At 42.7% G+C, this 22,869-nt stretch overlaps 1 protein-coding gene across 1 annotated transcript; it reads left to right on the forward strand.

The window, feature by feature from the left end:
- Nucleotides 1-5,970: 5,970 nt before the first annotated feature.
- On the forward strand, nt 5,971-21,339 carry LOC116385730 (uncharacterized). The gene is made up of 3 exons (XM_031851424.1): nt 5,971-6,213; nt 14,841-14,893; nt 19,213-21,339. The coding sequence occupies exons 2-3, from the start codon at nt 14,862-14,864 to the stop codon at nt 19,955-19,957; spliced, it is 777 nt and encodes a 258-aa protein (XP_031707284.1). The 5' UTR covers nt 5,971-6,213; nt 14,841-14,861; the 3' UTR covers nt 19,958-21,339.
- The last annotated feature ends 1,530 nt before the right edge of the window (nt 21,340-22,869 follow it).

Here is a 22,869-nt window from a genome sequence, read left to right on the forward strand (position 1 = left end):
TGACAGCAAAGACAGGACCTTTGGAAATATATGGGATCAAATAAAGGCCAATAAGGTTTTGTGCTTGTGAAATGATGTTTAGAAATAATTTCAAGATCTTCGGTTGTGTATCAGCTTTTGTAAACCTGTGAGAGAAAATAAACTTTGCATGGAGAATTCAATATTGTGAATGTGTAGGGGAAAAAAGTAGTTATAATAATTTGAGACTGTCAAAGTTAAATAAATAGATGTATAGAATTAATATAATTAATAGAAGCAAAATAATAGTCCGTCAATTGCGAGGTTACCCAGAAAAAAAGGGGTTCAAAGTGTTCAAAGCAGAAAACTGTTCGATGAATCCACATTTAAGTATTAAACTTTTACAGCCAAAATCATGTCCAAAACACTTTTTTCTTTTTTTACGTTTACTTGTACTTTCTGCTTCAAATCTGTACCCAGATCACACAAGAGCTGTTCAATTTGAGTCTTTTGAGTTACCTCACTGTTGATATTATTTTTGCACAAATTTGATTGAGACATTATTGTTATTTCTACAAAATAAAAATGGTTTTCCTTATATATTCAGTGGTTACACGGGTGATCTATATCTCTCAATCTTTTTGACCCTTATGTGAGCCCATAGAAATGTGACTGTGGTAAACATCATGACAGGCTGAAATAGAAGCTGTTTAGATCTGGTGTGCTGACAATCTGCTGACAAAGAGTTCCTCTATGAAGTTGTGTACCTTGCAGCTACCGTGATTGCTTTTTAAAGCATGTCTGTAATAACCCAAAACGCTCCGATGAGACCAATCATCGGCCGGGCATGATTGAAAACCACACACTTACACTTTGACGTATACTTTTCAAGGGCTATTCCATCTTATTGTATGTTGACTAGTTTTGAACTGTTAAGATAATGGCCCTTGGATAATTTCAAACCGGGTAGCAGCATCAAGCTTTAAACGTTTTATTTCCCTACAACTTAATTTTTAAATTGAAAAAAAAAGATATTAGTAATTGCCAAAGTCCCGATTATAGTTTGTGTTTCTTTTGAGGCTTGTACTGTAATGATAGTGTTAACAAATTGTTTCAGTGTTCTACTGTGATTATGTTTATGATAGATATGCTATCTTTGCTAAAAAAAAGTTTCAGAAATATATTGGAATGCCAGTTTCAGAGTATATTTGAATGTGTCCATATGGAAGCCAGTTAACGGTATTATTGTATGTTAAGTAACTTGAATGACTTTTAATAACTTATAACACTGGTATAATGAATGTTTCTATTGTATTCTTTGTATTGTCAGCACTGACTTACCTGTTTAGAGATTTATATTTTCATAAATGTTGTACTTACATTTTGTTACAGAGTTGTTTAACTGGAATTCAAACAGAAAAGAAACTTATGTCTGAAGCAATATGGAACTAGTGTGTATGCATCGTTTGTATGAAGCATATTAACGTAATAAAATGGTTCACTTTTTGCCTCCACTCCACCGCCTCAGGCTTTTCACTGTGAAAAAGGGACTGCGACAAGATCGTGCGTCTGAACAATCTCTCCTCTAATTGGCTACAATTAGCCCAGTCCTGACGTACAGGTAGCTGTAAGTTAAGTTGCAGAGCATGCTGGGGGGTTGTTTCCCAGAATCAGAAAACACTGACAGTGCTGACAGCCTCACATACACACACACACGCACACACACACACAACAGAGCTGGAAAATGATTTGATAGGCCTGTAATTGCTCTTCTGCGCTTGATGCCGCATGCCAGACAAGTGTGGTGAATATTTCTCCAACACTGGCTGACATTGTCATTATAATTAGGCGATGCATGTGCACAGTGCACCTGTACTGTGCCCTGCGCCAATCACACACACATGCACACAAACTTGCAAGGCAAACACATCCAGGATCAAGCTGGAACTGGCCAATAAAACCCTGTTTTTTTGGGCCACCATTTTAATTTCCCAGTGGTGTCACTCGAAGCCAATCTGTGTGTGCGCGAGTGTGTCCGTGTGTGTCCTGTCTCCACGGCAACATCAGGTCCGTAGCGGTGACAGGGCTTGGTCACGCCTCTCATTGTAATGATGGTGAGCTCATGTCTGTTGGCTATTGGGGCTGCTTTCCAGTCCTTATGACAACAAGGGCTTGACTATCGCTAGCACATTCCACCTGCAGCGCCACACAGGCATATAATTACACTACTTGTTTGTTGAACAGGAGGTCTCCACAGGTCATAGTGTGTTTGTGTGTGTGTGTGTGTGTGTGTTGGTCCTACAGTTGGTACAGTTTGACATTGCCTCTTATTTACTCAGATCTATAATAGCCTCTTCATTGTCAGCTGCATTTACTCTTTATAAGCCAGGGCCCTCCTTTTGTCATCCCTGCATTATTTCTACTGTAACGTGTATTTTCAGCAATGGGGAAGCCTATGAGTCACCCTTAGTTCTCCCCCTCCCCCTCCCACTCTCTGGCAGGCCAGATAAACCAGCCACGACGTCCAACTTTTACCTTACGGGCAACTGGATTTTAAGTAGAAGCAAAAAATCTGCGCTATAAGCTCCAAACATTACCCCAAATCCTCTAGTTGTTGGAGTACTAGCGTGTTTGTGACAAACTGCCTTTTCCTAAATACGGGATGTTTGCACAGGGGGAAATCACACCAACATTAGGCTGCTCAAAGACAAAGCTTACATTTGACAAAGTACCATTCCTCGCATGTGAGGTGAGTTACAACAAATCCAGTCCCTGAGAAGCAATCGTGGCTCATTTCATCCCTTTTTATCTTGTATTCTTTCCCCACACCCCCCCCCCCCCCCATTGCCTCAACACTAGACCCCAGTTTGGAGAGACAACTACCAACAAGCCCTGACCTAATTCTTCTGAATCACGCTGGGAGGAGAGACGTCGATATGTGAAGGCTTCTTTGCTCTGTATTTTGATTTCAGGTGAACAGCGGGAGCTGTTTGTCGGAGATAGAAGAGATCACAGCGTCCACTCTGCGCTGCTGAATTTGTTTTTGTTTTTCATGTGAACGCTCAGGACAGAGGAGGAAATTTAACATGGTGAGGGCAACAGACAATGGAAGTTAAAAGCTCTTGCACAAATGTTTAATCCAATGTGATGTTCTTTACTGATCAGTAAATCAATAAAATTAATTAATTCTTTCTCTTTAGATTTTAGACAATGAGACTATTTTAAAGGCAGTCGAGGAATGACTCAGTACACAAAGTCCAGTTATTTTTCTGCCGATTGACACGTCACCGCTGAAGCCCAACAATAAGGATATTCAGGAATGTTTGACTACGAAACGACGTTATCGCCTTTTGGTATGAAGGATCATTAAAATGACAAAGATGGCGAGCATTGAGATTTAGTCTGAGGTCATGTATACCCAAGAGAAATATTCAAATTACTTCTTGTTATTTGAGTTGGAGAAAAGGTCAAAACGACAAAGTTAACCTTTCTCTGAATCCCTGAATAATCTTTTGTTGTTGTCATTGTAAAGATTTCTTTAGCAAGCTCAAAGTATATTCTCGAAAACTATCTTACCACACAGTCTATTCAGGAGCTGTTTAGTTGCGATCATCAGCAGATGGAGGTAAACTTTTAAACCAACATAGACGGGAACCTCCTGAGAGTTGCCAAAAAAAAGGAAATTTTTACGATTTCGAATTCCATGACCATATCAGTCTGCTTCTTCGCTTTCTTGCCAAGAGTTCGATTGATACCACTCTCATGTACGGCAAATTTGATGCTGCAGGCAGGAGGCGATTAGCATAGCTTAGCATAAATACTGGAAGCAGGGGGAAACAACTGGCCTGGCACATTCCAAAGTAGGGCTGTCACGATATCAGATTTTTTACTGCAAGATTGTTACGGCCAAAAGTATTCATGGAAACAACATCATGATGTCTTCGTGAATGATATTCACACTAGAAGTCAAATTCATCTTTTACTTTGTTTATTGTGCATTTTCTTTTTTTTTGGAGGGAAATTAATTACACTCAAAATACCTATCAGTGACACCCCAAGCCCAAATGGGTTTTAAAATCTACCCACCATTACTTTTTAAGCACCCATATTAACATAAATATTAATATATCTTTGTTTGATCTGAAAAAAAAAAAACTGAAGTGTAAAACTAGCAAGATGTGGTTTTACTGGAGGTTGTGTGTTTCCTGCGACCGTCTTCCTGCTACGCTAACAGTCTCCTGGCTACAGACAAATAAGAGAGGCATCTTCTTATCTCCCTCTGCAGCAAAGCGAGTAAATGTATTTCATAAAATGTTAAACTATTCAATTAGTCTGTATGATATTTTGGCAACTCTCTTTCCTTTGTGTTTCATTCTTTCACAAGAGCTTTGATGCAAAAAGAAAAATGTAATAAAGGAGGAAGCAGCGGAGCAGAAGCAGTATTTATGCGGCACCACTGGACGTATCTTTGAAGATGTAGAAGAGCCTCTGACGTGTCACGCTGTTGTCATGTTTTGTGTCTCCGCCAGAATGTTAGCCGCCATCCTGTCAACCGAGCAGGAAAACATCTCCTGAGTTATTCAATGATATTCACAGTGTTTTCTTTTTCCAAAAAGCCGGTCTCTGAAAAATGTTTCATACCCTCACATACTGTTGTCAGGGAAAAGTGTTTATACAGGAAAAACAAGGTGACACACACACACACACACACACACACACACGCTCGCATTTACACCTATTGCAGTAAGAGATGGTATTAAGATTAGTTTGCAGCTAAAGGAGAATTCCACTTGTTTTTTTGAACAATTCATAATTTCCAATGTAACGCACAACCCAAAGCAAGATGGCGCCAAAAACTATAATCCTCTTTAACCCTTACACTGCATGTTATCATTAGGAACAGCTTCATGAGGCGGTGCCAAATAAAAATGTTATGTCCCTGCATCTGTAAACACTCAAACCGGTTCTTCAGTTGTGTGTCAACCCTCAGGGAAGTAATATGAAGTCGTAAAAAACAGCAAAATAATGCGTTGTTCAGGAACACTTTCAATGCATAATTCAGCTTTAAAGTTTGGTTCCATTACATTTTTATATAAAATAATTCATACAGTGCAGTTAGTGTCAGTCTCAGGGACTTTTCTCTTTTTTTCTTCCTTTTCTGGGTTGAAGCCAACTTGTGTGTTAAGGGGTGATTCCACTCTAATCGCATCCAAGTCATATGATCAACTGAGAAGAGGTTGGTCAGGTTAAGCTGAGTCAAGCTGGTTTCAATTTGACAAGTCATGACAGGAAGTCAAGTTTATTAAAGCCTCACGCTCTTGCTGGTGTTCTGTAAATATCCATGTGGGTAAATTATGACCCCCCCAGATGGTAATTATCATAATTGTTTAACCAGACATTCATAATTTAGAAGGCAATTCATGCCGAGCTGCTTGTTTAGAAACCTTATTCTTCTTATAAAACCTTCATTAGGTGGATACTTCATGTTTACAGGGAGGTTCCCAACCGTTTTTGTTTGTGATGACTTAAAATTAAGCAACCCCCCTTCTCAGGTTGTGTGTGTACACTACAAATAATTATCATACATACATCAAATTGGTACTTTTCTTTTATTTGTTGTGTTTTAACTTCTTTAAACTCTTTTTACTTGTTAAGCAGCTTTTAAAGTGGGGTTTATCTTATTGTGATTTAGTAATCTAAATCTGCAAATAAACTAGGAATTTAAACTATCAAATAAATGTAGTGAAAAGTAAAATAATTGCTTCTGAAATGGAGTGAAAGTATAAAGTAGTCTGAAAATGGAAATACTCTAGTAAAGTACATCAAAAATTCCTCCACTGCGTAGTTTCGTAAACTCTAATCGATACATATTGTAAATAAAGTAGGCTACTTTTTGTCAGGGTTCATAAGTTTTATTTTGAAAGTTTTAATAGGAAACGGTTGTAGTCCACCACGTGCAGCTTGACACTGGTCCACCAGTCTCTCCCAGGTTAACTAACCATTAGACGCTGTTCAAACAGGAGACATGGGACTGCGGAGTCACCGAGGGGGGGGGGAACTCTTCTCCACAACAACTCAAACCAAAAGGAAGGAAATCATATCTAGCTGAAGATGTGTTATGGAGCCGCTACTTTTTCACATGCATTTCTAATTTCTACTCCGGACCGGAAGAGAGACAACTTAAATGACAGCTGAAGTTATCCGTGCATTTCTGATACCTGGGGCAAAGTGCCACACCTTCGCTTAGCGCAACAGGTAGGTCGAAACAGCAATTTGCTATTCTTTCTGGCTTGTTTAAATGCAACATAATGCTCTTAATTAACTTTAAAGATTGTAAAAAAAAAAAGTGTTGTTAATGCTTTATTAAACACAGCTTCGACTGTTCACAGCAACAGGTGATGTCGAGTAGTGATGTCAACCATATGGCATCTGTCCGCTTTGAAAAACAAAGAAATACTACAATAACTTCACGATATTTTACAAATAAAAGGTAGTTACCAGGATACACAAAGTATTAGGTTACCCTACAGGTGTTGTACTAACAATGGAGATGTGTCGGTACACCTGTTGTACACCTGTTGCACGTGAAGGCAAAAGATATTAACTCAAACAATTTAATAAATACACGTGTGGAGTTGAATAATGATTCACAGAAATTGACCTGTGAGATACCCGCAATGTGTAAGTTATTCATTGATTTCTTCACAGATCATTTAATTCAGTGATTTGTATGAAAAATTGTGAAAAAAGTCAGATTTACGCTCCAGAAAACCCAAAGATATTCAATTTATAATAATATAAACCTAAAAAAAACAACATTTATAAAGCTGGTAGCAGCAAAAGTTTGTCATTTTTACTTAAAAAGTGACTCAAACGAATAACCAATCACCGGAATATTTGCCGTATCAATATTTCAACACTGCTCGTGCTCGGGCAGGTGAAGTTAATGAGTGAGTGGGGGAGGGGCTGTTATTGGGGACATTTGTTCTTTGTTGGGATGGAGCGGAGGAGGTGGAGGAGGTGGAGGAGTGGTCTCGAATCAGTTAACCAGCGCTCATGTCCATGGCCTTGGGCTTTGTTTGCACGTGCAACACGTAGCCCCACTGAACTCTGGGTTAAAAAAAGAGCATACAAACCTGATGCCTGAGCCCAAACCGGTCCCGTCTCTCATTTATCACATACAACATTCCTAAATATATTGTTAACACTCGTGTATAAGCAACTATAATACATCAAGTGTCTCTTAAAATGGGTTTCTCACCTGTAAATTGTTTTTTTTAGCTCCAGGCAGGTTTGATGAACAACTTTCCCGACACTTGATTTATACAAGACACCGAGCCACGGATTGCCGAACCCATTTACTGCACTTTCGTGGCAAACGTGGCCCATGTGCCAAGCCTATTAGACAAAAGGAGTCACTAAAAGCGTATGCAAATAATATTTGCCCAAGGTCCAGTTTGCTCTGCTCCCGCAGGATGACTCAACCTGAAGCAAGATGTAAACATGAGAATGGAGCTCAGCGCTGTGGGAATAGTACGAGGCACTCCGAGTCCTCGGTGAAATGAAAAATATAAAGGTTTGAGTAAAGACGCCCCCATTTTTCCCCCATTTTTTTGATTTATATATTCATACTACCTTTAATTTTTACAAGTATCAAACCTGGATAAGAAACTACAAGTTTTGTATACACAACAATCGTTTGAATGTTAAAGAATCAACTTGAAGATGTATTTGGCCTCTTTATTTACCACTACATCACCGGCTCTCTATCATTTAAAAGTGCTCTCTTCTTCAGGCTTGTTTACTTGCCTAAAGCACAATTCAGAGCTCCTGGGTATGATTCATGGGGGGGCAGCAGGTCTGTTTGCAGTGTGAGAGACAGAGGAAGGGGAGGGGCTATTGATAAGTGTGGGCTGCTGGGTAATAGAGAGGAGACAGGACTTGTTTTCGTCAAACTGCAGCCCAAGGCCGTCTGAGGAGTGTGTTTGGATCCATCATATCACGTCCACAGAAACAACACACACTTGGCCTCGTGACATCGCCTGAAATCAAAGGAGGTTATTTTTGACATTCCAGACAAAATGTTGGAGCAGCTGATCAATATCATGTCACTAGATTGACCTCCCGAAAACGTACAAATCGACTAGTTTGAATAAAACAACAGCGGTGGCCGTAGACGGATCTTTAACGAGGGCTGACTTATATATATATATATATATATATATCAATTGGTCGCACGTGACAGCTTCACCATGGATCAACTTGCATAATCCCGCCAGGTTTACTCGTCATGCACACGTATCCGACAGTCAAATCGAAAGTCTTCTTATGACTTTATTTCCTTTTCCTTCTGTTTGAAGTCAAAGAACAGCGTTTCTTTGTGCGAGCCGCAAACTGAAAAAAAGTTGCACAACACCGTCAATCACATGAATAGGTCCGAGCTCTTTTATGGGAAGCGTTATCAGGTGTGGAAGGTTATCTCATCTACTGTATATGCAGGTTATTAAAAAGCCGGGTAAAGCAGTGGGTGAGACAGTGCCGGGTTTTTTTCTTTATTGACATTTTTCATGCTGGATTTTTTTAAAAGCCTTCGGAGCCGATAAGAGGCCTAAATCGAGCACCTTATCGAATGCTGCGGTTCTCTCTCTCAGCAGAGAAATGCAGAGGGTCACGCTGGTCGCTGGGGGCTTCAAGGAAATCCTGTCGATAATAGCTTCGCTTTCTTTTCTTTTCTTTTCTACTTACTGTTCATGTGCACATTTATGAGATAAGAGCCTCCTGCAGCCCGATGGAATTTGGTTGTTTGATTCGAGCACCAGGAGGAAAGAAAAGGTATGTCACAAAAACAAGGCTACATGTTGAGATTAAATGAGGAGCTATGATGTTTGAAATTCAGATGGCATTAGTTATTAAACAAAGATCTTATTAACCAACTAAGCAAGGGCATTTGTAAGTATTGAAACATGTTATTGTAGGAAGAAGTAGCCGTCTATTGGTCCCTCTGGAAGGTAATTCATCATGCAGATTGTTATGTATATGGAAGCCACAATCAGGGCTTTTGAGACAGGTATTGATTTCTGATTAACCGTCATTAGAATTGGCTGATACTAATCACTTGCTGTATTTAAACATCTTCACTTAAAGATGTATTTTTCAAAGTTAGACTCATTGCTCCAAAGCGTGTGTTTTTTCCCCCCTCTGTGACATTTGTTTTTCGAAACATGTCATTATGGCTGCAGCTGAAGATTGTTTTCATTATCTGTTATTATGCTGATTAATCAATTTGGTTGGTAAAATGTCAAAGATATCCTATCACACTGTACCAGAGCATCATAATCTTAACCCCAAAACATTCTGTTATTTGTCACCGAACACTAAGAAAACTATAAAAATATTCACAATTTAGAAGCTAAAAACTTTTTTTAATGCCAAGTATTTTTTTTTATCATATGTTAAAATCATCAACTGCCGGAAGTATTTTCCTCTGGTCGTCTGTCGGAGCAGCTTGATGGATGTTTGCCTCTCGTTCACACACTTCCTGTCTGAATGCAGACCCCACACTCATTCCACCCTGAGACCCGGCATGCTGGGAATCGGATGAGAGGATTTGTGGTGGAAAAAAAAGGCGGCTGCTGCTGAAATTTGGGTTGTGACACAATGTCGACACGGGCCGCGTTCAAGTGCGCTACTTGTTGTAGGTCACCTGCATTTTTGGCAGTGCTGGAGGCAAAAAACACATCAGGAAACAGTAAATAAACGACAAAAAAAACAAGTGAAACACACGCCATTGTGTCAAACGCGCATGAGACCAACGACTGAAGAAACGCAGTGTAGCGTAGACAACCTGTAAGTCGTGACACATTACCTTGTAGTGAGCACATACAAATACCAAAAAACAATCATTTTCACTTCAGTTTTTGCCGCGAAAATAAATTGGGCGGCAGAGTGCATCAGTCTGGAGCTACAACTCAGGATTATTTTCATTATTGATTAATCTGCAGATTATTTACTTCAATAATGGGATAATCATTTTGTCTATAACGGGAAATCTGAATGTGACGAAACACGCCGTCGATAACGGAAAAACAGATGAAGGAGAATTACACAAAAACAACAGACAGTCAGATGGATGTCAGACCGGTTAGCCCATTTTTCCATCACCTCACCCCTCCCATGTCCACATGAACACGATCTCCCTTCTCACCGTCCCTTCACACACACACACACACACACACACACAGTCTGGCCCAGTGGGTGTCCAGATATAAATGATGGCTTTAATGTAACACATAGGCAGAAAGGCTCAATCAGGTGACCAGAAGGGTCATGTTTGTGAAAGACTCGTCTTCTTTGTTGAGCGGTTCACCAGAAATATTCATATCTACACACCTCAGGCAACAACTCAACTCTGAGCATTCAGTTACTGTCAGCAGATCAGAGAAAAGGCATTTTCGTGAACTATTAGCAAGCATCTAACGGTGTTTCAGCTCGGGTTTTTTTGTCTCTAAACCTCGTCTACCTGTAAGTAGTTTCACAGTGTTGGATCCGACAAAAACAACTGGTATCAGATGTGCGACACTGAAGGAGGACCGTCTCAGGGAGGTCACAGTGTGTTTTCAGGAGGCCGGAGATCAAAAAACCTATTTAAATGTATTTCCTCTACATTTAAGTTGCCCTGTGTTTTCTCTGTCTTTCTACATTCTGTGTTTCTCACCAAAAATGTATCATTTTGTGATACAATACAAAAAACAATAGTGTGAAGTAACCATTCAATACAGTTTAATATAGCACTACTTCATTAGTAGTAGTATATTTCCCATACCAGTACGACTCAATGCAGCTCATTGGCCATGGTTGTAATAACCTTTCATATAAACTTAGATCTGTAATGATCAGGAGCAGTGGGCTGCTGTACAGCACCTGGGGAGAAAATTGGACATATATATATATCAGAAGTGTTATAATGAAAATACCACTCCTCCCCCAATGACTCCAGTTTTCAGACAAAACTCTTCACAGGTAACATCAATTTCAACTGGACTCCATCCAGAGGAAGAATTATTTCAAGCCGTATCTTTCCAGATGAAAGTTTCCACCTGCAGCAATCAGGCTCTCTGGCTGTCGGTTCCACGGGTATCCCCGGGATTTCAACCCAGGCCACTTTTAGGGGACACTCTACAGCAATCTCACTTTTATTGCACCTGTTTCTCCAAGATGAAATGTTTCAATTTACTCTGGAGGAAAACTCTGAAAGCAGGAAAAAGATAAATGAAATGGGAGCCCAGCCAAGCTGCCGGCGCTGAAAATATCTCTCCCCTTCAGTGATCGTCCTCCGATCTCTCCTATCGTAAAAAAAAATCAGGAGCCGTATATAATGTATTGACCGGCACAGGGAGCAGATAATGCACTGTTATTGTCGGCCAACAATGGGCAATATCGGAATGAACGATCGTCATTTGATGCACAGATTGAATCCTCGATCTCATCATGACTTTGGAGAGTCTCCAGGGGAGCGACGTGATTGGTCGTTTGGATGTTTCCGGTGCGAATCTTTTGAGTCGGCTGCTGTGGGTCACTTGTGGGAAAAAATGGGAGAATTTGTTGCTTTTTCTTTGTCTCGTGTGATGATACACCGAGTATGTTTTAGATTATGACTGTTGGTCGGGCAAAGCAAGCTATTTAAAGACGTCATCTACGAAACCATCAATTGGTTAAATCAGGAAAATAATCAGCAGATTTCTCGGGTCAGGTTCAAGTCTCAGATTTGGGTCTTTAAAGTTGCAGCTACGACTTCGCATCTGACATTTACGGCCACGTGGTAATCCCTAATCCCAAAGATGAATCCTAAAACACACCACACTGGTTTCCCCACTTCTCTCTGTGCAGCTATCGCTATTTACTCTGCAAACACAGCGTGGCGTAGATGGCAGCTGCTGAGGAGCCACACTGGAGCCACAGCTTCAGCCCGCCTCCTCAGTCGTGTTGTCATTTTCTTCAGGCGGAGTTCTTGGGAGTTGTCATTGACTTTTAATGCTAATGCCACTTAGTTGTGACTATAGCTACTCATGGGCGTGCTCGTTGCTCGGAGGCCGTTGAGCTAAGACGGCGCCGCGTCACCTCGGCCCTGCGGGACCAGTTCTCCTCTGCGTGGCCGCCAGCTGCTTCTGCTGAACCAGCAGCAGAATGGTTCGGCCCCGAGGCCGGCAGCACTACAGTCACACTGCCCGCACTCAGGCAACCCGGAGACGGCGCTTTGCATTGCAAATTCGCAACCCAACTCCACGCCGATGCAAACCAGCTTTTTTTCCGACACAGTCGGCACAACCTATTTGTCAGCCTGTGTGACTGTGTGTTGGAACAGATGTTGAATTTGTATCGTTTATAAGCCAGTTCCATGGAGTTTACAGACGTATGTGAGATGAAGGAGAGTGTCTTAAATATGAAATAGTCTACTAGTCATCACATTGCTGCCACAAATTGGTTGCCACGTTCAGTTTTTATTGGCCTTAACCTTGTGTTCGAGACTTTCAGCCTCAACAAAGCGTCATATATTCCCATGATTTGACACATGAGAGGGAAAGTCATGGGTTTGGACCGCAGGGGTGAATACTCTTGGAAAGATCATCTTGTGCCATTTTCTCTTTTACTCTCGATGGCTTATCTCATAATATTTGCTTTTAGCGGTCTTGACAGTATAATTAATACACGTTTTTTTATGTTATGAGGCAGATATGGCTAAATAAAATTGCAAATCCGCCCCTAATTTTGGGAAATAAATTATTATAGATGGCACATCTTAGTGCTACATGTTTGTGTTTGTTTTGTATTTGTTGTCGGTTTGTATTGTAAAATGAGGATGGAGGATCTGGTTTCATTTGTGCGCCTCTAACCTTCGTGTGACCACATTTGATAATTTTATTAAGAAATATGTGGAGTGAGTCGTTTAACATGAAGTACGTTATTGCTTAATTGAACTGTTTGTCTCCCTGTCACAACACATAATCCATGGACCGTCACAGTGTTTTTCTTTTATCTGTAGTGAAAACATAGTGCCAGGGAGGGAGTAAACTTATTCATACATAATTAATTCAAAACAATTTAGTCGGGAGGTGGTTATGTCACGCGCTTCAGGACCATTTATTTCAACGAATAGATATGCAGTCTGTACTTTGGCAGAGCGGGCTCTGAGCTTGAGGATGCTCCCCAAAGAAATCCAAGCGTTCCGCGAGCACATTAAATCACCCCCGAGAGAATAGAGAGCAGAAAGCAGCAGAGGCATATCACTGAGATATGGAATATACATAATGCACAAGGCAGGAAAATGCCACCGCTCAACAAGGAACCGGAGGAGGAGGGGGAGGGGGATGGAGAAATCAGCGTGAGCGATCAGAGGGTTGAGAGCTGCAGCTTGTCAGGTGATTATTGACCTAGTGACTAGTAATAGTAAAAGTCAGCAGATAGCGACTTCTTCCGGGACTAATACAACACCCCATTAATGTTATAGCTCCCAACGCCCGCTGGGAAATCACCTCCTCTCTTGCCCCCCCGTCCTGAAGATAAGGGACACTTCAGCTGGGTGGGTGCTTGCCGGTGCAACAGAGTGTAAAACAGGCTTCCTCTATTTAAAGCACAGCCCGTCGAACCCACCGGTGCGCTCTGAATTGCACTTGCCATCGGTACGCCCCCTCTCGTCTTTTCCAGAAGTAGCTGTGAATGTTGCCTCGGAGGTCCCAGCGGAAGTGTTTCAGCTCGGTTACAGTCTAGCTCAACCTCAAATCACAAGAGATCGCTTCTGTGAAGGACAACGAGTGAACAGAGGACACTCAAAGACGAGAGGATCGGACTCTTGAGTTTGTTCCGTGTCCGAGTTTGACTTTGTCTGCATCCGCAGCGACTACACACCCACCTCTGGCTGTGGACTGTTCGCAGCTCTGGTCACGGTATTGCTTGTAATAATACATAACGCAGCAGGCCCGTCTTTATATCGGTCTGCCCACCGTGTGCCCACCCGGACCTCTTAGCTCGTTCCCTCCAGGACTAAAGATAAATGAATTCCCACCGCATAACTAAAGCCTGTGACGTCATAGTTTCCTAATACAGCCTAATCTAGCACCCAAAACCTATATCACTCATCCCATTCTGCTCAAAGATCCAGCTAAAAGGTAAAGCAAAGACCTGCAGGGTCACAGATCCAAGGTTAAGAATAGAAGCCGTTTTGTCTCGTGGGCACACATCCTTGCTTTTATTCCACAAAGAGATACTGTGTCCTCTATCTGTGTCGCTCTCTCCTCCTTCGCTCGCAGACAAACCCATTCAAGACCCGGCGATTAATTATTTACCCAGGCAATGAAATGCCACAGCCGAGAGAAACACACCACCAGGAGAGAAAAGGTCACTCCCATCCTGCACGTAGATACACACCCTACGATACACACTCACACACACACACACACACACACAACAGTGATGGATGGCAATAACATCTTTATCGGTGCTGCAGGCAGACAGAGTTTTCATCCTCGTGTCCAAATACCATCAGGACCAAGGGCAAAGCCAGAACTTGACTGATGAGGAGCAATCTTTGAGTGAGAGCGCACATTTTTAAAAAACACTCGCATGTCAGAGGTGGTGAACTGTCTGATCGACGGCGGTCTCGGACTCTGTCAAAGTGGGTGTGTCGTCGTACCAGCGGCTGCGGAGCTAACCGTAACATTGACTTGATGAGCTTGACTCGCACATTGATGGGAAAAGTGACACCCGCTGAACACAATATGTGCACGCTAGAGAAGATTTGTCGCTTTACATTTTGTGTGTGTGCTGGTTCAGTCGAAAGGGTTTCTGTGCGATTAAAGTTTAATGTCTTTGTTAATGTCCCTCCACAGCTCCACGACACAGCTGGCCAAATGGGGTGCCAATGCTGCAGGATGCTAAAAAGGTGAGTCATTACCTCTTCTTGTTTGTTTGTTTCTGGACCCTTCTTGGGATACAATCTCTTGTTTTTAGTGATTTAAAGCAGTTGGTTCACCCAAAATGACATATTTGTGGCACTCACAATATTGAAAAAATATGAATAAAGTACACCAAAGAAATTCAACAGCACCATCAATGTCCAGAAACACTGTCCCTGTAATTAATACGCTGTATTCCTCACTGTGTGCAATGCAACATCGTGCCTGATTTACACATTGCTTTACCAATTTTGTAAAACTAAATATAAGATATAAACACATAGATTTACTGAATTGTTTATAAATCATGCATCATGCACCATGAAGCAAACTCAAAATTGTTTGACTTCTTCATCATGATGCTTCAGGACGTGCTTGATGAAGTTGGTTTTGTTATATTTTGCGGCGCTACTGCCACCAGTGAAACGTCGGCTTTGCAGATATTGCGAGTAGCCGTAGAACTTGTTGACGTAGAGAGCGCGAAAAGCCTCCAAAACAGCTGACGCGTTTGTTGTAAGCTCCGTCAGCTGTGCGGTCTACGGCCGGGCTGCTGATGCATGACGTAGTGTAATCAGACGTAAACATAAGGATTGAATACATCTGCCTCATTGTCACCGATACCCGATCCAGCTGTTTGAGTCGGTATCTGTACTGGATCACCGGCAAAAACTACATCCATCATCAGCCTCAGCTGTACTACATGTTAGCATGCTAACACGCTAAATTTAAAAAACATTACTACTGCTTATCAGTATGTTATTGTGAGCATATTAGCATGCTGACGTTAGCATTAAGCTCAAAGCAAGACTGTTTGAAAAATGTTTTTCTCTCAGCATCATCGTTCAAATGAATCAACTCATATTTTAAGCACTAATTCATCGGATAGGAGCACAGTCCACCTCCTCGGTAATCGCCCCTCACTGTAGATCTCCACAGTGCCAATTCAGACGTCTCCTTACCCACATAACGATTTCACGTCTTGTTCCATGCAGACAGTGAGCGGCCCATTTATAATATCTCTGTACTCTCAGTCTCACGTGGGCTCTTTGTACAAACTGTGAGTCAATATGCCAATAGCCATCACCCCTGGTTACTGTATTTCCTCTCAGGGCTGTCTATTCATTAAAGCCTACAAGGCATCGTAGTCAGGGCTCCACATCATTGTGCTGTTTGAGGTGAACTAGGAGACGGAACAGGGCCGGGGAAATGAGATTTTGATTGCAGATTAATGAAAGGGCGCGCTGTAATACACATACCAGAGTCGTAATCCCCCTCCACACTCCCACTTTCCCATGTCAAAGACACACATGTCAATGCTTGTGACACACACACATACATACATACCTCCCTAATTGTCTGCAGTGTCACATTTCTGGGCTTAGTTGTGTTTGGGGTTTGGCAGCGTGGGCCTGTAGGTTACTGGGTCAAAAGTGCAGCCTCGGTAGCCTGACACTCACACATTCCAAACAAACTTTAGGCTGATTTTTTTGGGGTTTATTTTGAAAACTGGTAAATATGTTTATGATAAAATAAAACAATACATTTTATTGTTTTCAAAATCCATAGGCACCACTGAAATATATTTCAACCAATGTAATCTGCTTAAATCTGCGTATAGTACAAGAAGTGAGTTGACCTAAACAGCATCTTGTCTGGTGCACCATCACAGTTAAAACATGCAAATAACGGCTTCTACCGGGATGGCTGTGCTTCTCAAAGAACCTCTTAAGCATAAACAAAACGCCGCAGAAAGGGAAGCCCGACGGAGACGGGAGAGCAGGAACTCCCCGGCATCGGCAGCATCTACTCGAATGCAAAACTAGTCCTGGTATTAAAATATGAGCCAAACGCTGGGGAGACGCTGCTTCTATCGAGGTAGAAGTCATTTGATTTCACACTCACACACATTGTGGCTGCCTTTTTTTGTGTCTGTTGTGTTGTGTTCATGCAATTCACCAAAAAAAAAACAGAAAAATGGCAGCCAGAAGTTTGAGTCTGTTCTTTGAAAATAGCTTGGGGGGAAAGAATGTACGACCTCCTGGCGTGGATGAAAATACAGTTTCATTTTCTCTCTATTGTCCGGCTTTTTTCAAAATCATTGGTCTTATTTTTGTAAAACACCTTGTGAGTGAGTGTGTGTGTGTGTGTGTGTGTGTGTGTGGGTGGGTGTGGGTGTGTTTGTCTGGCTCTCATGAAAGCCAGCCTCTAATTTCACCTTGGCACAGCGGCGGCGCTGCCCAGGAGCGAGAGAAATGGAAAACATTCATTTTCTCAGCTTTCTCACTGTGAAGGACGCAGGGTGAGCGAGAGAGGTGCTTAAGTGAGAGGGTGAACATGAGTGTGTGTTAGCTTGGGAATATAAATGTGTAGGCGGGGGATGTTTTTGTGTCTGCTTGCCAGGAGTGGAGAAAAAACAACTACTATTGAATAAATTCATTGATCTGAAAGTTTTACATCTCTGGACTTCTTGTTAAGTGCATGAATACCAAAACAGTGTTAAGTAAGAGCCAAAAGGGGACGGGGGCAAGATAAAAAAAAACACAGAGTGAGCACAGAAAAGAAGAGCGAAGAACTTGAGACAGGAGGAGGAGGCGGCGAGTGAGACGATAGATTGGAAAAAGAAGCTCGAGGGACGGCGCTCAAATCAAGGAGAAGTCAAGTGTAAAAGGGACAGTAGATTAGTGAGCTGCAACGACATTACAATGACTCCCTCACAGGGAGACAACCAGGAGGAGGTGTGTGTGTGTGTGTGTGTGTGTGTGGCGAGGTGGGAGATGGAGAGAGAGGGTGGAGGAGAAAAAAAACAAATGAAAGGGCGCAGAGATGGAAGAGGAAAAACATGAGGCTCTCGCAGCAGGTGATGTCTGACAACCTGTTACGCTGTCCGCACAATAAAGCCCACATGCCAACACTCCTAATAGCTGTCGAGGCGCGCATGTGTGTGTGTGATCTTGTGCTTATATACCCTTTTAAGAAAATCCTCCAAAATGGGGTTTTCAGGCAGTCATTACAGCCTCCACAAGGGGCTATTTAAGGTGTCGGGCTTAAATGAGCATTAATTAGTCTCAGGCCTTTATCGACCATCCTACGAGGAACGGGACAACATCGACAGATCTCTGGCAGCGCGTACGGCGGCCTGTGATTTACACAGCAGAAGACTCAGCATGAGGAGCGAGCAGATCTCACGCCGATGCCAAGTAATACATCAGCGGCGCTTTTCCTTTATCTGATTGAGGATGGACTGTTTTTGTGCTGGTTTGCAGGGGAACATGTCCCCCTTTTTTTTGCAATCAGTGTTTGTCACTCATCCTAATGAGCTGAACTATGTGGCATATAACTAGGGTTCATTATTTGTCGAAAAAAAAGTGAATTTATTTGTGTTTATTAGCATTTATTGTTTTTGTTTTTCTTACTTCGACAGACATGGCACATAATCAGCGACCCGTTTTGTTTTTGTCCCTTCGGTTTCGATCATCACAAGTATTTTTGTTACGACCTTGTTACTGTAATTTATGCTGATGAGCGTCTTCTCACAGCAGGAAACAGCTCATTTTGCGGGGACAGAAAATCCAGGTCAAAATCTATGAGCCTCGGGGACGATCCAGTGTCATCAGCTTCCTCCGTACAAAAAAAACTAACGTTATTATTATCATCCTGAATAAGATAGCATCCAAGAGTAGTCTGCTTTAAAGCAGTTAAATGTGGAAAAAGAGCTCGTCTGCTTTGCAAGAGTTGTCTAGATCAGAAGATTGATGCCACTCTCATTTCTTACTCCACATACTTGGAATATGCTTCAACAAAACTTTAAGTTGACCTCATTAATAGAGGATTCTGCCTCTTTTTTCCGAAATGTTTTAATGAAACGAATATCTTTGTGATAAGCGTGGAGCCAGAGCCAGGAGACGGCAACGACACACACCACAGCATCTGAGAGCAGAAGTCAGTTTTTAAAAAATTTGAACCAGAGTGGGAGTGAGGAGAGTGCAGTCAGAGGCCCGAGATCACCTCCATATCCACTTTTCTCTCCTTCTTTCAACAACTGTCTGCATAATATATCTGACATTCACACGAGCAGTGCAAACAACCACCACAGCCACGGCTAGATGCAGTCTGTGTAAACATCAAGCGCTCGCATGCCTGAGACGAAACATTGGCATTTAGAAAGGGAGCATCGACCGCACGAGGAAGTATCCTTGTTGCCGTCAGTGTACACTATCTAAGGGTTTTCTTTTATTGATGAGTCATGGGAACATCCGACTCCTGGAGCCCAGTCACATCTCAATCCTCTTTGCTGTCTCTTCCACAGCTTCTACGACCCCTCTGAGATGGTGGACGTGATTAAGACCGACTCTGCGGCCAGCTCGCTCTACCGGCCCCACCACCTCCCCGGCAGCCACCAGCTCGGAGGCCTCAGCGAGCAGAAGCAGGGCTTCAACAACCTGGGCTACAGCCAGTCCAACGGCAGCACGCTGAAACTCGAGGTGGACAACAACCACGTCAACCACCGGCTGCACGCCGCACCTCCACTTGCCAAGGAGCCGAACATGCAGGGGAGCGCGCCACCCGCAGACGGAGGCCTGTACATCATCCAGCCGGAAGCTCTGGGACCGAGATGGGGGATTCAAGACAGAGGGCCGAGCCAGGTGCCGGTTTACCCCGAACTACGGGAGTACGTGAACCAGAGGGGCGACGGCGAGCGGGACCGCAGCACGGCGAGGGACGAGTGGGTGATTGGCACCGAAGGCCTGTCGGCGGACGAGATAGACGAGGGCGTGGGGGGGACGCCGGAGTACCCGTGTGACACGGGGGACGAGGGCAGCGTCCTGTCAGTGGAGATCCACACCAGCACCACCAGCATGTCTTCGGCCGACACCAAGGACGAGCGCAGACTCCCGAAGAACCCGGACGTTTCTACCGTTGAGAGCGGGATCTCGGTGATGAAGAGCGAGGACGAGGACGAGGAGGAGGAGGAGAAGTGCGTTACGGAGTCCATGGTGGCGGAGGCTCTTGCTGCTTTGGAGGCCGCCACCGCCGGGGAGGACAGCGAGTGACGGAACCAAAAAAAAAACCTCACAGACACGAATACGACCTGACAGGATGTTCTGAATTACACCTCCGGTGTTTTTAAATCAGAAAATGGAACGAATGAAGGAAAACTGCTAAAAGAAAATGGAAAGTAAAGATCTACTTTTGAACTTTAAAATATATATTTTTTTTTTATTTCTGTCACTCTGACAGAAGACAATGTCGGCCGTATGAAGGAGGCAACTTTTCCAACGCCACAAATAAGAAAAGTTGTGTAGACTGTGAATATCAGCCTGTTATGCATCGAGTGTGTTCAACACTCCTCGGTCCTAACAGGGCCTGCATGTGCTCACTCACTGCTTTGCCATGTCCATACTGCCTGAGTACAGGCATTTACTAATAATCAAATGTATCACATGTTGGAGCATCGCAAGAGCAGAGAGTCAATATCTCCTTTGTGAACTCACAGTCCTTGCCGTAGCTCGTTGTCTCTTCACGAGAGAGTAAAGGTCATCACGTATATACATTTTTTTTATACCCATGTTTTTGTCTCTATTTCGTCTTCTGTTTGTTATTTATAATATCTTCACCCGCGTCGCTTTTGTTTTATTGTTAGAGGGGAAACTGGACGTTGTTGTTCGGAGCAGGAACGCGGAAGCGGCCCTTATTTATAACTTAATGTGTCATCGTTGATTTCATCGGGATAAAACAGGATGAATATTGTATGTATGTTTACACAACACATCATCAGACTCATGTACACAGACGACTCTCTTTCTTTCTATAATGTAACTAAAACATTAATGGTATATCACAAGATTCATTTAGAATCTTCAGCACGTCACCAAAGGATAAAACCGTAAACAGCCACCTCTACATTTCACTGATATCTTAGTTTTTCATCCACAGCTGAACTTTGAGCTTCACGACACCAGTTGAGGTAAAATCATTGGTGATTGAACCACGAAGGGGCCATCAATGCACCCTTCCATCACCTATTTCATAGGTCAGGCTTTGTGTTTCCAGTCAGGCCCATGACATTAGTTCAATCAGCAGCTTGCTTATGTGCCTTAAACGGACTAATTGAGGCTAGCCGGTGCAAAGAAAAGAGTGTGTTAACGCTAAGTAAACCGTTACGCTCAGTGAAGTTCTGAATAACTTTCACTGCGACGCCCACCTTTTCACTCATTTCTTTCCCCTGCCAAATCATTTATTTGGCAGTTATTATATTTGTATTGTAAAATAAAGGAATGTATTTTCAAAAATGTGCGCTGTGAGGTACTTTGTGTACTGGTGTGTGTAATTATTCATTCTCATGTGGATTTCAGAAAAGAGTTTTAAGACTACACAGAAAGAAATAGAGAGGGCTATTAGCTAGTCAGCTAACATTAGCCACGCTACTGTTCAAGCTTTAGGGGGGGGGGGGGGGATGTATTTTAGAAAGTCTAATTGGTCATTTTATGCCTTGCTCTTGGTCAACGGTGCAAATCTGCAGGTCACAGTTTGCCAAAGTTAAACCTTACTTCACCCTTGCGAGCAAATCTATTACTTGTAGTGGTTCTATTGTGAAATGTCACTGCTTATCGTTCAATTGTTTACTTATTTCTTCAATAAATCCCTTTTCTTAAAGCCTTTTTTAGCTGTGTGTCATTTGCAACAAGCAAATGGAGCCTTTCAGAGATGCTGTGATTCTGCATGACACCTAATTCATGTTTACGAACACTTCCCTTCCTCCCTCTTCATAAACGTGTGCGATCGCTGTGGGACTGTGGTGTTTAAACCCTCGCCATCGCAGCAAACACAGCCTCGGCGAGTGGCGTCCAGGGGCCCTCGTTGCCTCGGCTAATGAACACCTCAGGGCTTTTTGCTCGAACCAGGAAGACTCGCACCGAGCACCTTGGAAACATCCACAACAGCTGTAACTGAAAAAGAAAAGAGATGAAATCCTGATCCTCCGACTGACTCAGGGTTGACGCAGCAGGAGAGGCCATTAGTGTGTCTGTCTCCTTGTCTCTGTCAGTGCAGGAGGTGGAACAGAGCCCCGGACGATACCAAAATTAGCCCTTTCTTTGGACATGTATCTATTCATCTCACCCACTCCTTTCTATCTCCATCCCTCTTGCTCTTCGCTTGTAATTGCTCGCCATGGGTCTCACAATTATAGTGTGCTCTTCTCAAGCCTGAAACGTGGCTCTCTGTAGCTGGACTTTGTTTATAGTGATGCTAGGGTCGAATGTTTTTCACAAGGCCTTCTTTCATTTACTGATTTCTAAAGAAATGCATGTGTTTTGAACAGCCTTTGGTCAAATTGCTCATTTTTACTCGCAAAACTTCAAGTATTTTCGATATGTTTTTCACTATTTTTCATTCGTTTCAAACTTCACAGCGATAACTTGACATTTTCATGTCACGTACCGCACAATGTCACACAATGTGATAGACTGCCGGCCTCCAGGCCACGCAGAGGCCCGTGTGTGTGTGTGTGTGTCAAAGTTTCGCTGAACATTTGGTCCAAAATGACTCGTAGATACAGTGGTGCTGCTGTTTAGTCAGCAGTCGGATCACAAGCTGGAGAACAAACGAGCTCATTCTGCAAAACCACACTGAAAACCCGTCTGATTTAACAAGTCATTTTATCCACAACAGGGTGAACAGTCTCACCACTTTACTCTGAAGTTAACAAATCAAATCAAGTGTGTTCCAAGAACCAAATCACACAATCTATTACGCTGGTCTCTGCTCCAAAAAGCTCTTTTCAGAATGTGTTTTCTGTCTGTATGAGGATCTGAATGCACACACCCTATGTTTGCAATCAGGCTTAAGAAGTAAGTCACACCTGCACCAAAGAGAGTGCATGTGTGTGTGTGTGTGTGTGTGTGAGCGAGTGTGATTGTCTCGCTCTGTGGATTTCCATAAATCCACAGAGCGTGATGACAAC

Source organism: Anarrhichthys ocellatus, unplaced genomic scaffold (genome assembly GCF_004355925.1).
Source record: "Anarrhichthys ocellatus isolate YVR2014 unplaced genomic scaffold, GSC_Weel_1.0 scaffold11, whole genome shotgun sequence".
In the NCBI taxonomy this organism is placed as follows: Eukaryota; Metazoa; Chordata; class Actinopteri; order Perciformes; family Anarhichadidae; genus Anarrhichthys; species Anarrhichthys ocellatus.

Excerpts from the sequence above, each read along its gene's own strand:
- LOC116385730 (XM_031851424.1), top strand. The coding sequence starts at position 14,862 with ATGGGGTGCCAATGCTGCAGGATGCTAAAAAG. Across the intron at positions 14,894-19,212 it reads TGCTGCAGGATGCTAAAAAG|CTTCTACGACCCCTCTGAGA; the intron begins GTGAGTCATTAC and ends TCTCTTCCACAG.